The 15,714-nt window shown below is 47.5% G+C and overlaps 6 protein-coding genes across 6 annotated transcripts; 4 read left to right on the forward strand and 2 right to left on the reverse strand.

Moving 5' to 3' along the window:
- Positions 1-746: 746 nt before the first annotated feature.
- On the reverse strand, positions 747-2,906 carry N7478_003087 (putative glycerol:H+ symporter (Gup1); the record flags this gene model as incomplete). Its single annotated transcript, XM_056919301.1, has 3 exons — positions 747-2,408; positions 2,494-2,561; positions 2,651-2,906. The coding sequence occupies 3 exons, from the start codon at positions 2,904-2,906 to the stop codon at positions 747-749; spliced, it is 1,986 nt and encodes a 661-aa protein (XP_056782459.1).
- An 831-nt stretch (positions 2,907-3,737) lies between these two features.
- On the reverse strand, positions 3,738-4,552 carry N7478_003088 (uncharacterized protein; the record flags this gene model as incomplete). The annotated part of the gene is made up of 2 exons (XM_056919302.1): positions 3,738-4,490; positions 4,529-4,552. The coding sequence occupies 2 exons, from the start codon at positions 4,550-4,552 to the stop codon at positions 3,738-3,740; spliced, it is 777 nt and encodes a 258-aa protein (XP_056782460.1).
- Positions 4,553-5,451: 899 nt separating this feature from the next.
- Positions 5,452-6,121, forward strand: N7478_003089 (acylphosphatase; the record flags this gene model as incomplete). Its single annotated transcript, XM_056919303.1, has 5 exons — positions 5,452-5,466; positions 5,579-5,609; positions 5,697-5,709; positions 5,802-5,871; positions 5,942-6,121. The coding sequence occupies 5 exons, from the start codon at positions 5,452-5,454 to the stop codon at positions 6,119-6,121; spliced, it is 309 nt and encodes a 102-aa protein (XP_056782461.1).
- A 1,078-nt stretch (positions 6,122-7,199) lies between these two features.
- Positions 7,200-8,394, forward strand: N7478_003090 (alternative oxidase; the record flags this gene model as incomplete). Its single annotated transcript, XM_056919304.1, has 3 exons — positions 7,200-7,465; positions 7,526-7,816; positions 7,884-8,394. 3 exons carry the CDS (start codon positions 7,200-7,202, stop codon positions 8,392-8,394), a joined length of 1,068 nt encoding a protein of 355 aa, XP_056782462.1.
- Positions 8,395-9,292: 898 nt separating this feature from the next.
- On the forward strand, positions 9,293-10,816 carry N7478_003091 (uncharacterized protein; the record flags this gene model as incomplete). The annotated part of the gene is made up of 1 exon (XM_056919305.1): positions 9,293-10,816. One exon carries the CDS (start codon positions 9,293-9,295, stop codon positions 10,814-10,816), a length of 1,524 nt encoding a protein of 507 aa, XP_056782463.1.
- A 1,519-nt stretch (positions 10,817-12,335) lies between these two features.
- On the forward strand, positions 12,336-15,497 carry N7478_003092 (uncharacterized protein; the record flags this gene model as incomplete). Its single annotated transcript, XM_056919306.1, has 1 exon — positions 12,336-15,497. The coding sequence occupies one exon, from the start codon at positions 12,336-12,338 to the stop codon at positions 15,495-15,497; it is 3,162 nt and encodes a 1,053-aa protein (XP_056782464.1).
- Positions 15,498-15,714: the final 217 nt, after the last annotated feature.

Below are 15,714 nucleotides of genomic sequence, written 5' to 3' on the forward strand. Positions count from 1 at the left end.
GAACCATATAGTCAGGTAGGTAAGGGGCTCTGGGCTTACTTGAAGGAATTTAAATACCACCGCATCATGTCATGAGAGCCAGCAGATGGTGCTTCATCCGATGCATTGGAATATGCAAAGTTTGACCACGCATCATCGGATGCAATGTCATAGTCTTTTGGCCAAAGAGTCCAGACCACATTGGCAAAATTTGTATACTCACTACTATTGACACCAGGCACTACGGCAAAAGCATTTTGAAATTCCACTTAAGTGTTCCGTCCTCCGGGTAATTCGTGCAGGTTGCCTCGTTAGAAATGTCATCTCTGGGTGCCTGGTAGTTCCATTCGACAGTATTGGTTCCATTGTAGTACGCAAAAAGTAAACCCAGTTAACACCAGTATTATCATCTCGTCAGTAGGGCCTAGCGTAAGTCAAGTGCTTGGCTTCTGGGCGCTGAACCCTGAGGTTCGAAGGGCCATGCTCCACTATTCAACCCGGGGCTCATTGTTGTCTATCAAAAGACTGCAGATCGACGTTTGGGCAAATTGCGAAAGAGAGATACTCCGTAGAATATTTCGGTTATGAAGAAGGATCCATTTTAGCGTGTAATTTCGGCTGTTAAATGTCGGGGCACCATAACATTCCTCATTTAGAATAGAGTAGCAGATCAATAGGTACAGGAAGGCCGTTTCTAGAGTTAATTTCAAGGATTTTCATATTTTGTTTGTAAATTCAGAACACCATCGCTGTAAACTTGTCAAAATTTAACATTTCAGGTTGATGCCCAAGCGCAATTCATCTTCTCGGATCTCAAACATAACTTGAACTCCAACAAACAACACTACACAGCACGAAACCATATACGCGATTCCAGCATATGAACCCGTTAAGCTAGCGAGCAGTTCTTTCATTCCATCGATGCCCAGCGCAAAGCCAACCAGATTGGCAATCATCAGCATAAGAATATTCCCGACAGATCCAATTCCAGTAATCACCCTGTATGCGGTAGGGCGCGAGCGCCAACGACGAGCAGGGAAGAGAATTGTACCTATGACTTCAGGGAGAATGAATATTGTGATAAGCCAACTCCACATCAGTAGGCGAAGATTGATGTCATGCCAGATCGCGACGAATGTAAAGACTAGCAAAAGGTTGCGGATCTGCAGGAATTTGGCAATGAAACCAGACTGTGGAGAGGCGGGTTTTGCACCAGGTGGTCCTCTACCACCACCGCCTCCGCCCAGTGGAACGTAGATATACCGGACGATCCAGCGGTTGTATGAACGGTGCCAGCCACGCCAGAATCCAGAAACGGAGTAATTGTTCGACATACAGCGGACCATGTTCTCCGGTGGGTCAATGCCATCTATGAGAGCCCAGAGACGGAAAAATCGCCAAGGAATGAGTAACTTCAGCCAGATAATATGAAGATTAAAGAAAGCAAGCATGCTAAGCTGTCCCGAGGTAAAGAGGGACCAATTTGGCGAGGCTTTCGAAATGGCGACTGCGTATATGTAGTGAAGAATAAGCTCCATACAAAGGACCGTCAAAAGGAAGCGGATTCCGTATAGTGCGGTGCGAGTACGAGTAAGTGACGGGGGCGTGTAACGTTGTTGTGAAACATAGTCGTTGAAGGTCAAGATAGGGCCAGCCAGATACAATGGCGAGTATAGCACATAGGCAAGATAGTTTCGTGTATTGAATGCAGAAGGCTCGGCGGGAATTTTAACGCGATCTCTATCAGAAAGAGATGCTGGGTCGAGTTGTTTCTTCTTATGGGATTCGGTCAGTTCGACATCTAGGCGAGAGATTGGAAGTCCTAAATTAGACGCGATTGGAGAACATACTTCGATCGGACTCGATGAGGGATATTCCACACTCCAGTAGTAATCCATGTTAAAACTTATCAGCCGCAACACGGTGACTTTGAAGAGAACCTCCCATCGGGGCATAAGGCCACCCATACTATCCAGTGTTTGCGCCCACTGAACGAGCATTGAGTCTGTTTCTCCCGGCGTACCGGTTCCCGAAGCCAATAATTTTGCAATTCGTTCCAATGGGTATCCCCCGGATAATTCATTGGCGAAGAGAATGCCGACGTTGAAGATCCATGTTGCTGCAGGAATATAGGACCGAGGCAGGCGTTTGCCAATTCGATAGTTTATGAATAAAATGAGCAGCACCTTGAGTGCTGAGGTTCCGTGTAGTACTGTAATAAAAATAATGCCGAACGCGAAATCGAAGCGCATGCGCTGCTTAAGCTGTGCGTCTCCTGCGGCGGCTGTAGAGGGATTGGAAGGTTTTGTGGTACTCGTGAGTCTCGCAAATGACGCGTAAACTCGGCGAATCAGCGGGTGGGCAATTACGAGTAGTAGAAGATAGGGAATATTGTCGCGAAAACCGGCATATTGCGTATCGGAGTTGTCCTATAAATATGATTCACGCAGGGTTAGCTAGGCCCCGCTTCAATCAAAGCTCGTATAAACAAGTATCTCCGAACAGGACACTCACGACTGAACGGCCAGGAATCCATCCTGGCTCAAGAAGATGCTTGTACGTGGGGTAAATCGGGTGGTCTTCTGTATGTTTGGAAAATTATTCGGTCAGCAAGTCCTTGATGCCGATCTGCCACCTGGGCACCTGGCTTGACGAGGGGCCGACCACTCACGCTTCGAGGCATCAACCACGGTCTTGAACATCAAGGGAACGAGCGTTATGAAGAACAGGTAGTATATAAAGAATTCCGGCGTGCGCCAGAGCGACGCAGGGGCATTTTGGGCAATGGCATTTGCACGGGCGTCTTTCGTGGAGGCAGGTCGCGTATCAGCGGCCGCGTTGGCCGGAGTTGTAGCTGAAGATGTAAAACGAGTGTCAAGGGTGTCGAGGGAGTATATCCGCCGCAACCAAGAGAAAATAAAAGACATTTTATCGCAGTGGCATGGTGTAGGCGGCGGATGACGAAGTTGAAATGTTGTGTTTACTCAGGGGCCGAGGTTGGCCCAGCCAACGCCCCCACATACCCAATCAGCGCCCATCTATTGTTACCTTGATCTGATCTCGAGCGACTTAACTTAGAACTACTAGGAAATATGTTTCTCAATTTAGACCTTGAGAAATCAGAAATAAATATAGCTTGTCAATATCTAACGTTTAATTTGCGACCAAGGTAAGGTTTCGAAGCTTCTGATTAGGAGCCCTCGAGCTGGATGTATACACAAATCTTGAAAGACCCTGTAAGCAGCTGGAACAACCTTGGGAAATCGGATTATAAAATTTCAAAGCAATGAATACCTAGCCAGGTAGCATCCTTATAGCGAGTATCCACATCAGCTTGAAACTGACGAGTGGTTCTTTTTCGTCGTTATCTCAATACTAGTAGACGTTGCTTCTAAATCCTTGGCCAGGCCCTCCGCAGCCATCTTCTTTTTCCGTCGTGACCTGAAGATAAAGTCAAAAAGAACCTTGGAATGTTGGAAACCCCCTATGGCAAGACCAAAATCCAAGGACCAAGCCTACTCCCGAAACTCTTCAACCCGCTCACCAAAGAGATTATCGCATTCTTTGCCCCTCTCATAATCCACTGACCAAAACACACCAGCAAATTGAACACACCAAATACAAAGACATGAAGTACCGTGTAAACCCCGAACAATATCCCTATTGCGGTAATTACTGCAAAAATATAGCCAAAGACCGCTGCAGCCCACATACCTACTCCACACGCCTTGGCTTCGGCGTCATCGTGGTCAGAAATATCATCGCACTTCCCATTCGTGTTCCCACAATTGTGACACCATGTCGTCACATCCTTGATTGGATAGCGTAGATTCTTTTTTGAATTCATCCCATGGAATTTCAATTAAAGGTTTTTGAAAAAGTGGATAAGCCTGCAGCTGGGTTGGGTTTGTCATGCTCGGAGCGTCATGGTATAAAAAGCGCATGTTTATCTCTTTCTTTGAAGGAATATCGGTCCCAGGAGCAGTAGTGACAAGCTCACACACCATAGAGGAAGCAGATTTTGGTATTGATAGGTGGAAAACATTGCTGAGTTTATTGATACCAAAATAGGACAAGAAAGTCTCGGGGGGGCCGAATTCAATTTGTAACCTAGGCGTATATTTCGGTTTGAGCATGTGCTCGAGCTTTTCCCGGACCCGGCTTGCCAGTATGTATCCTTCAACTGAGCGTGCAGTGTCATATTTGCTATACATAAGGGAAGTTCTGTAGATATATGCCATTCTGGACAACATCTCCATAACCTCCGGAGATGAAAGATTGAAAGCGGCGAAGTTGATGTTAGGATTGTAAATCAACTCCGAGTTGACATATTCCCAGATAGGATAGGCATTTGCGTAGCTCAAATCAGTCTGATTGAACCTGTCTTTGACAAGTGGAGCAAGGGACTGATAAAAGTTGCTGGTCAAGAGCAGAAGCTCATTTTGATCATTCGATCGAGGGTAGGCTTCTCTGCCTTTCTTGGCTTCGATACAGTCATCGACATGTGGGTCCTAGAAGCTATCAATATTGTTTTTGACTCGGAATGTACGTACATATATTGGATGAGTGTCATTATTTATTGATTTTGAAGGGTGATAATTGTTGTGATGCGTTTTCACCGGAGTTGAACCCTGAAGACAAACCACGGAGAAATGCAAGACCTGAGTTGATAATCATATCTTGCTCTGGCGCATCAGCAGATATTTGATGTTGGAAGATAAATCTGGATCGATATCGAGAATCTGAAACTCGGAGGTAGATAATAGGTAGTGATTATAAAAGAAAGCGCCGGTTGTATACGCGTCCGTGTCTCCTTGGTTGGTTAAAGTGATGGGCTCTTGGGATCTGATCGTCCGGTCTCCATGCTGCTGGAAAATGGAGGGACCAAGTATTCGTTCAGAACTATTCAAGTCCAAAATTTGAAAATAGGCCAAGAGTATGGCGAGCCATTTTCTCACGCCCATTTTGAACAAGTTAGTTCAAGTTGGTATTATGGTGATGATGAAGCGACTGTCTCAATATTCAAGTCTCGTAAAGAAATAGGTTCATTTCCATGTACATTGGCGGGCACCAGCATGTTTGGCCTTGAGGTGAATCAATACGTCAGTGTTTCTCATAAAAAACTCCATGATATGTGAACTTTGCTTTCTGGAGATGTGATTTCTCGTTTAGATTTAGGTTTACCTTTCCAGGCTTCGGCCAACACAGGAGTCAGCACGGTGGGGCATATTAAAATGGATCAAAAAATTCAATCAAATTCAAAGTCCATTATTTATGATTGAGAACTAGTCAGACTCAATTATTTAAGTATGAGAAAACAAAGGCGTTCTGTCTGTATAGCTCCAATTAGTAGTATTTGAATGGATGAATTGATAGAACATAGATTAGATCAGCAGGTCATCGGTGCCCAAAATAACATCGGAGGCCTCTCATGCAACTTCCATCCTCAACCTCTTCAAGAGTGAATTCATCATGACATCAAAACGGGTAGGTCTTTTCAAACAGCTGTTCCCTTGCTGCCTTCTCCGATACTATCCGCACCAGATTCCTCTTCACTTCCAATTATTACTTAACAAGAGATATGACTGACACGTGCCAGGTTGCGTTCAAAGTCCACGGTACTGTGCAAGGTAAGGGCCCGTAACTCAACTACCCGGATCTTATTATATTACATATCTTATCCCCGTGCCTCGTCTTTGCTAACAAGCATCTTCTAGGTGTCGGCTTCAGGTAAGACCACCAACTGCCACCATCCGATGACATCATATCACCGCCATATCACAATGCTTATTTTCTCAACAACTCAAACTAACTTGATCCAGAGATTTCACACAAAAATGTGCCACGGGATACAATCTGAAGGGTTGGACTCGTAACACCACTTGTGGACGTGTATGTGGCTCCTCGGGTCCTTAACACTATATGTATCTTCAACTCTATCAGTTACTAATACGAATTGCAGGTCGAGGGTGAAGTCCAGGGAGATGAAGAGACCATCAAGAAATTTATGCAGCAAATTGATAAGGGACCACGTCTCGCCCATGTGGTGAAACTCGAGAAGCGAGATATGGAGCCATTGGAGGGCGAGGATCGATTTTCAGTGATGCGCACGGGAGGATCCGAATTCGCATCAGAGGCTTGAAGTTGATTTGATGGCACTTTACCTCTTTCTCTTTCTCTAGGATCCAGTCTTTTATGAGGAACATTGAAATGTCCTATTTTGTTAGATATATCATCATGAATCCTGGACGTCGGAGCATAAGATGCCCAAAAGGGATGGAAATAAACAAGCAAGGCCCCGGATTGAAAGTGTATTAGTGCTCGTATATGGGACATGAAGTATATACATCGCTCCGCTATAAAAGTATTACCTAGTAGAGACTTACTCTTTCTCAAACCTGCTCATATTTACTTAGACTAGGAATAGTAATGTCGGCGAGTACCGGGAAATTAAATTACTGGGAATAGCAGACTCGTGACCGCCAGAATCCACCCAGCTCCAAACTGACGCCGGTGACGAAGCAGATCCCGGTGCCGTATAGTAGGCGACCGACATTTTCTCGGGATCGGTGACTCAAAAGACGCGATCTATACAGACACCGGGTTGAATTGGAGGGCGTACCCGACTCCTCCCGAGGTCACCTGCCTGGGGCAGAAAAAAACAGGTATGAGATGACGTTGTTCCTACAAAACTTCTGATTCCACTACAGAGATAATGGGAAGAGTATTTGTTTTACTTCTTGTTCGAGAAGGGTTTTTTTAATTGTTTCTTGCATTCTACCGGGCTGGAAGGCATATCGATGGAGACACTAGGTACATGGAGATGGGTGGGGACTGCAGGGATTCTTAGGTACCGCTATAGTGGCGATCACCTGGACCCCGTCGTCCAATGAGCATGGCGAGCTGTCAGCATGAAGGATGTCCGGGCTGGGCATGTACAATGAACCAATTCGAGAATAACCAGGAACAGCCGCTAAGATTGAGTTTATCTGCCATTTTTGGGTCTTTTTATGTTATCAAAAATTTTCAAGATCCATCAGGGGTCGGGATTTGTTCGGTGTTCGTTGGAAAGCGGAATGATGTAAATATAAAGAGCCTTCCTGACCACCTTGAGCCTCTACCTTCAGGGTTCATCATTTACCAATTACTCACTCTTCTTCAATCATACAACACATATTTGTCAAATTCCTAACCTATCACATCTCTTGAACATCATTGCCATGAGTTCAGTCTCGGTATTATCAACGACCTCCTTCCGGACCGCGACGCGTCCACAAAACTACATCTATTTGATCGCAAGAAGCTACTCGGGCGTGACAGTCGCCAACCTGCGCAGCTCACATGGTCTCAACACGCACACTTCACAATGGAACTACACTCCCAAGCGCTCAATCTCTTCAACTCCACAAAATCAGATCAAGGAGTTTTTTCCACCCCCACACACCCCAGGCGTGAAGGAGGTAAAATCGGCATGGGTACATCCAGTGTAAGTTACCTCAATGCTAACAGTGGGCTCAATAACATCAAAGCTAATTCCGCTATCAAGCTACAACGAAGCTCAAATGAAGAATGTCGCCATCGCGCATCGAGAGGCAAACAACTGGTCTGACTGGGTAGCTTTGGGTATGGTTCGTGTCTTCCGATGGGGTATGGACTTTACCACAGGGTACAAACACCCCGAGCCCGGCGAGAACCTTCCAGAGAGATTCAAAATGACTGAAAAGAAGTGGATGAATCGTTTTGTCTTCTTGGAAACAGTGGCCGGTGTTCCGGGTATGGTTGGCGGAATGCTTCGCCATCTACGCAGTCTCCGTCGCATGAAAAGAGATAACGGGTGGTATGTGACAATCAAACAATGAACAAAAATGAAGCCAAAATATGCTGATCAGCCAAAAAATAAATAGGATCGAGACTCTCTTGGAAGAGGCGTTCAATGAACGTATGCATCTTTTGACATTCCTCAAGCTAGCCGAACCAGGCTGGTTCATGCGCCTGATGGTTCTCGGCGCACAAGGTGTCTTCTTCAACGGATTTTTCGTTTCTTATCTTATTTCGCCTCGCATCTGCCATCGATTCGTGGGTTACCTTGAAGAAGAAGCAGTCATCACCTACACTCGTGCCATTGAAGAGCTTGAGGCGGGCAAGTTACCCGAATGGGAAGCATTAGAAGCCCCTCAGATCGCTGTGCAGTACTGGCAAATGCCAGAGGGCCAGCGCACCATGAAAGATCTCTTGATGTACATTCGAGCCGATGAGGCTAAACATCGCGAAGTCAATCATACACTTGGCAATCTGGTGCAGGCGAGCGATCCCAATCCTTACCAAACTTCATACCAGAATCCCGTCCAAGAACATCCGAGCAAGGGGATTGAGAACCTGAAGGGTACCGGATGGGAGCGAAAGGAGATCTTTTAGATTCTGGTCAATCTAAGGCGTTTACAAAAGCATATGGGGGTATTTTGTTTGTTTCTGCATGGCGTTGGAGGATTGAAAGCGATGATAGACACTTCTCTTCTCTTGTTTTAAACAGCACTTTTATGTACAGTACATAGTTATGTGACCCAATGAGAAATAGCGCGGACCACTCAAGAGGTTTTCTTGGGACGCGGAATTTGGGACGAAAACTGCACAATCGCCAACGCGGGGCGAAGGGGAAAAAAAAAACATTTTAATCTTAAAATAAAAGATTAAAATAAAATCAAACATTATTAATAAGATTTTAAACATTAAATCCGAACCTAACTCAACACGGCAACTCAGCAACATTTCGCTGCAATTATCTATGGATCCTATTTTCTTCTAGAAGCTATTAAAGCCACATATCTCCTCCACACTCTGGAATGGTATTTGAAGCAATAAAATCAAACAAAATCCAGTTCATTGACGATTATTTGTTGTTAATTTGCCCCTGCATCGTTGTCACACATTAATCTATTGTCTAGGTGCTTTCGTATGTATTGCCCCTTTACGGGGTAGTTAGCCCCCGTTGGCGTATTAGTTAAGGGAGAACACGCCCCTTTTATAGCCCAAAGAAGATTCTCGGCCGTCGATCGTTCACGTCTCATTAAACATCCATTGCGGTCCCTCATTTCAAGTCGAGACGTTTACTGTGGTCCAGACTGATTTGTGTCCTTTATGACCACCTATTGCGATCATTCTTTATTGTGTTCTCTAGTCCAGACATTTTTTCCTAGGGCGTTTGGACTGATCAAATACATACCCTCACCCCCACGTTGAGCCGAATACCAGTGTGCCCAAGCGGTGCGACAAGAGTTTCAGAAACAGACACCTTCCCCCCATTTACGCCAACACAATGGACGAGCCACAATCCGCAGAAGTTGATGTGTCATCGCTGCCTGTGCGTTCTTCGTCGCCTTCACCATCTATTCCTGCCACGCCAGCTATATCCGCATACTCTTCGCCAGACCGCACCTTCTCCTCCGTCTCGTCCCACTCTGCTTCCTCCGCGACCTCTGCCGATGCTCGCTCCACAATCTCAACATCCTCTCGGCGCCATGGATATATCCGTGCCTTGGGAGCTGAGTTCTCTAGCTCGGCCCGTCACCGGGATAGTGTTATGAGTCTGGGCAGTATTGCCCATTTGCAATATTACTTCGCTCGCACGGGGCTATTAGACGGGAAGACGGGCCGAGGCAAGGAGTTGAAGAAGAAGAATGGCGAGAATGTGCCCCGATTGTTGATCACCCCGAACCAGGCAAATATGGATGATCAGGACTTTGTGGCTAGTCCATCCGACATGACTGACTCGCCGGAGTTTGATCCAAACTTTGACGATGAGGAGGGGGAGGTCATGCTACCTCCCACCGTCAGTACCTACAGCATTAAAACACACCATATCCCCCCTCCGCCAGACGTGGTCTCTCTACGCCGGGATCTGCAAGTCGCATTGGATAAAGCAGAGAGTAATATTGAAGCGATTGAGAATGGCGTTGAGCCGCCACCCCGCGAGCCGATACGAACTAGCCTATCGCCCGGGGACGTTCCTGAGACTTTAGAAGATGAATCCTCACGGGAAGCACCGACACCACAGACGAAGGAGGAGGCGCAAGGCATGTGCATTCTGGATGATGTTACGTTGGCGATTCGCGCCGCGAAGATCTATTATACTACGCACCCGCACCCTGATCGTCTCGCTTCCATAAAAAGTGAGCGCGATATTCGACAGGAATTGTTCCAAGTTCTAGATGCATTGAAACGCTGGGCAGCTCGGCACTTTGCCTGTGGGCTGCGACCCGAAGAACGTGATGTGATCCAGGGTTGGATTTCTGGGGTTCGAATAATGCTAGTTAGAGAGAAAGCACTAGAGGATCTCGAAGCTCAGGAGCGAGAGAATTGGGACTGGGCTCGCGGCGACTGGACTGGACGAGAACGGTCCCGCGAGGAATCATTCCTCCGAAGCTTGATGCCTGGTGGCCATACTTTACCCGAATGGACTGCTATCGAAGATGATGCTAGCAGTGAAAGTTTGCCAACCCCGTTTCTTGAACGTTTTAGAGATGGTCGGATCCTGGTCCAGTTACACAACATTGCGGTCAAAAAGTCTAAGCGGCCATTTGGAGATATTAAGGCTTACCATCAGGATATCGCAAAACCGTACCGACAAGCGGAGAATCTACGGTTCTGGATCAAGGCCGCGGAATTGCGGTGGGAGCTCCGGTTCCAGGTTGATGTGATGGGCGTTGTACAGGGCAGTGATACGGCCTGGAGGCAGTTCGATAACGCAATGCTAGCGTGGTGCAGGACTGTTCGTGAGGAACTGGTACGGGATTGGCAAGCAGCCAACCCTGGACGCCCGCCTAGCGCGGGTCTAATTTGACGTGGGTCAGCTTGATTGATTGAATGAAGGCAGGTTGACGTGGATATACATCTCGGCTTCTTTATGACTGCCTGTTCTTTCTTTTCGTGATTTTTTCCTTCTCGTTATTCATCGTTATGGGCTCTTGGCTAGATACCCCTGAATTGCCTTTTGCCTGTCTCCACATCCGGTGTTGGTCTCATGTTTTATTTTCTCCGATTGTCTGGTTCAATTCGGAATCCCGTTGCATTTGTTTATCGAAAAGGGGAAATTGTTTTGAACATATTGCATAAAGGAGCAAACACATAATATTTGGGTATCTTGGGTTTCGGTCTTTGTTTAGGTCTTGTGTACAATTTGTGTGTACAAGTCTAACCTGATTTTGTCTCAATGAACCTTTCAGCAAGTCTAAACTTAGCTGCATAGAAAGTGGAACAAACTGCACTATCATTTCATAGGACAACTCTTCATAGAAACTGTCTTGAATTTGGGAACAAAGAACTCTATGTAGAACTTGCCGATGTCCACGACTTTTACAAACCAACTACTGCATAGTTCCAGCCCAACAACTCTATTCCTGTACATGAGCTAAACACTGTGGACAATCTATGCCCTAAGACAATGGTAAAATAGAAAGGTAATGTTAGGTCTACTACTCCCTACGGCGTACATGGAATCTATAGTTCGTTGTACACAAAAACCCTTGTACAAGTATACGTACGGGACGCATTTAGAACCCGTGGTCCGTTAGGTAGATTAGACGCTAGGAGCACATGGTCCTGACCGAAGCCCCTTGAAATGAGAGCTACGAGCTAGGGCCTAGTGTCGTGGAGCAGGAATTTAATTTAATTGGATCCTGTGAGTATAGGAGACCACTCTGTTGTTGTAGATTCAGGTATCAATTAACTTGGAACAATGGATCTCATGGGCAGCTACCATTATGTTCAAGAATAAGATATAAGATGACTGTAAGATTGGGGTTAGCATCATAGTACAGATCTGATTCAGCGTCTCATGCAACTCAACGGCCCCAAAAGGGCCATGATTTCATCTGATCGCCGGCGAGTGCCGATCCCTTGAATTACATACCGAGGGGGTAGCGAGGTACTTGGTGCCCCATAGTAAAGTGGGTGGTGGGCCATGTACCCCGTTTCTTTCTGCAGACTACAACGGGCGATAGTACGTACTGGCCACTTCATCCCTCGTTATTTCTTGTCTCAAGTGATTGCGGCCCAATACATAAGATAGATTGCATATTCTCCCTTGCCAAAAAAAGAGGAAAAAGAAAAAAGGAACCACCTCAAATTCCTCTTTGCTATTCTTTCTATCTCGCTTCTTGTCATGTAACCCATTGTTTGGTTCTCTCTATTTGATCCACACCAACCACGAGAAGGGGCCCCCTCTGATATTACCGAACAAAACGAAACATTCCTCGTCCATCCCTGCCTGCATTTTGAATTCGCGGCGTCTTTGCTAGACTCCCGTGCTATATTTTCTTTCTTTTGCTTTTCTTTTCAATCTTGCCCCGGGCACTGTACCTATGCATGCCACAGTCGACGATCCATTTTCCTCTGCGACTGACATCGCAACGCACCCAGTGTCCGTTCAGTCCGCATCGCCTCCCCCCGCTAGCTCCAGCTCCCCCAATGAACACGGTCCCCTCCGCCGCTTAAAGTCCAAATCCTCCTTGTGGAGTATAGGAAGCAGTAACCACGAAGACGAGCCCGCCTCCGAACCATCCAGTGCTGAGAAAAACGCCGGTAAACAGTCTATCTTCCGCCGCTTGTCTCCCGCCCTCGCGGCCCGGGTGAAGCAGCTCGACGGCAGCAATAAGCTGACCAGCGCGCCTCGGCATGCTGGCGCCATCGGTCGGATTCCAGAAGAACATCTGAAGGAACTTGATAGTCTTCACAAGGACCTGTCGATTAAAGTTGAGAGGAGAGGTCAGGCGTGGAACGGTGTAACATTTACTTCCCCGGTATCAACAACATCAACAGAAGCCTCAAAACGAAGCGCGTCAAACAGGCTCGAATTACCGTCGAAAGATCTTCTACAGGAGTTTGCCGAAGCGTGCGAGAAAGGGACGAATTATACTGACGCGGTTGCGGTCTTTGACGGTCCAGAACAACCTGTTCTGGCCGTTGCTCAGTCTCCGGTAACTGCCTCAGACCCAGATCCAGAGATAAGTGAGCCGCCGACATCCATGTCTGTGGTAGAGCCGGCCCCCGCGCCGTTGCGCGATGTTCCCCAATCAACGCCCCTGCCCGAGGACGAAGCCCAGGATACCCGGACCGACTTCGAGAAATATGTCGACGATACGAAACGCAGCGAAGAACAGGCCGAATCTGCCCCGGAACCCCCACCTAAAGATGACGCCCCCTCCTCTCCTACATACGCGGTCTCCTCTTCCTCAAACACACAATCTTATTTCAACCCAAATGGGTTACAACGTGCAGATTCAATATACTCATTTTCCCGTGCCTCCTTCAGCAACCAACTGTCTCAACTCACGTCAATTCCTCTGCCACAACCTGGCGCTTTAGAAACAAGTATCGGGAACATCGCTACGGCCCTTGCTGCCGTTCGGGCTTTGAATGGTGCTGCAGACCAAATTCAGATCTGGATCCGGAAAGCCTCCGATGTGCTGAGCGGGCTAGATTCGGAAGATGATGTTGAATGGGCAGCGGCGGGTGGTCGTGAGGGACTGGAAGGAGTGGATAAGGCCATTACACGCTTCGAATCATTGGTCAACGTATACGTGAAAGCCATCGAGAATGTACAGCTTCGAAAAGACATTTCCAGCGTCGATTCTGAGAATCTGAACACTATTGTCAGTCAGATGGAAAGCATTTTACACAACTGGGCACAAATTAAGATCAAGCTGCGGGGTGTCAAAGCGCAAGTTGAACTCGCGATGGAATGGGAAGAATTGTGGTCCATTGTTCTGGGTGATGTGGGCATGGAGATTGATAATCTTAGCGGCATGATTTTCGAGATGGAAGAGAAAAGACACCAGGCCCTTCTTGACAACGGCGAGACTGCTGGTGGTCTTGATATTAACGAACTTGAGACCATTGTTGAGGAATCACCTACCAAGGGCCGATCCCCTGCGAACAACCGGCTGAGTCTTGGACCTATCTTGGCTGCAGCTTCCGGCACACCTGTCATAAAAACCCCGCAGGATGATTCTAGCCATTCGAACCTCATGGCTTTGTTTGCACGAATGCAACCTCTGCGGGCTTCTTTGGATTTCTTACCCATGCGACTATCCATGTTCCAATCTCGTGCCGAGAGGGTCTTCCCCAGTGCATGTGAAGAGCTTGATGACCGTCGAACTCGCTTGGAAAAAACCTATAAGGTGCTGGAGCAAGACGCAGAGGCTTTACGAAAGGAGCTAGGCGAAGATAAATGGATTATAGTTTTCCGCAATGCTGGTAGCCAGGCACAGAAGATGTTCGATTCGGTTGAGCGCAGTATTGCGAAATTGCAGGAAGGTCTGGAAAGCAACGCGCAGGTAAACAACCCTGGTAGCTTGACGAAGCGGATTGAGAACTACGAGGCGAAGAAGATTCACTACGTGCCCGCTATTGAGCGCGTCATCTCGATCATACAAAAGGGTGTCAATGACCGTTTGACAGTCAATGGCGAGGTTTTACGCTTATTATCTGATATGACTTCGCGGACGGACGCATTGAAGGCTAGTCTGAAAGTGATGGACTACTCTCTTGAGGACGTACAGATTGTCAAGGGGCAGCAATTAAGAGATTCCATCTCCAGCATCATTACGATGGATAGCCCAGCTACGGGCAGCGCCATTGATACGCCTGGGAGCTCCCCTGCATCATCGGTGGTTCTGAGTGGCAATGGATATAAGGGCGCCTCGACACCTCTCGGTGGCTCCAGTCGTCGCGAAAGCTCTGTGGGTAGCGCCACAGCCCGTTCAGCTATGTCCCGTCGGTTTTCGGGTGTGCCACAACCTGCAACAACCATGACAGGTCGCAAGTCCTCTATTCCCAAACCATCAGGTCTTTCGTCTCCAACACCAGGAAGTTCACACTATGCCGTCACACCCACGCCAGCTGGACGCAGAATATCTCGCGTTCCGCAACCATCATCCATACCCAATCGTCCAAGATGGAATTCTAGCACCAACACAAACGACTTGGATACCGGTCATAATTATAGTAAGCCTCTCGGTACTACAACTCCTAATGGATATCGTAAGAGTTCTGCCCCGACGCGTACACCTCGACCAGCTTCAACTGCCGCGTTCCGACGAGATTTGTCTGCCTCGCCGGCACCCAGTGCTGGCCGATCAATCAGTCGCATCTCAAATCGCTTCGCATCCTCGTCTCGGAGCCCTGTGCGCAATGCTTCCTCTCCCACCCCTGCCCGTTCCTCTTTGCTCGACCCGCCACCATATAGCCGTCTTCGTCGGCCATCGAACATGTCCAGCGCCGCTACTGCAGGCATGACAAATACCCCTCGCAGCCGACAAAGTTTTGCCGGGGTAGGCTCATCATTCAGCCGTAGTGTTTCTCATAACCAAGGCCCAGATGAGAGTCCTAGCAAATCTATGCGTCCCGGCACAGCACTTGGTCATTCCGGCAATCGACGAACAAGTCTACTTCCCTTGCCGAAGCGCAATGACAAGACAGCTACGGAGGAAAAGCTTGATACCCGCCCACGTTGGCGAGCATAAATTCTCTATATTTTCCCCATATGTTCCCCGCCATTTCATCATCTTCTTCTTCTTCCTCCTATCTCTTTCCTCTATTTACGAGCCACCTCCTCTACACCTTCTTACCTCACCTCCTTGTGTTCTTTCTATCAACCTATTTTTATGTCTATTTCTCTACTACTGCATTGCGCCAGGGGCTTCTTTGGGCTGTTTACAAGCCTACTGGAGCACAAGGGCC

This window comes from Penicillium angulare, assembly GCF_028827245.1.
Source record: "Penicillium angulare strain IBT 27051 chromosome Unknown utg000003l_segment0_segment0, whole genome shotgun sequence".
Lineage (NCBI taxonomy): Eukaryota > Fungi > Ascomycota > Eurotiomycetes > Eurotiales > Aspergillaceae > Penicillium > Penicillium angulare.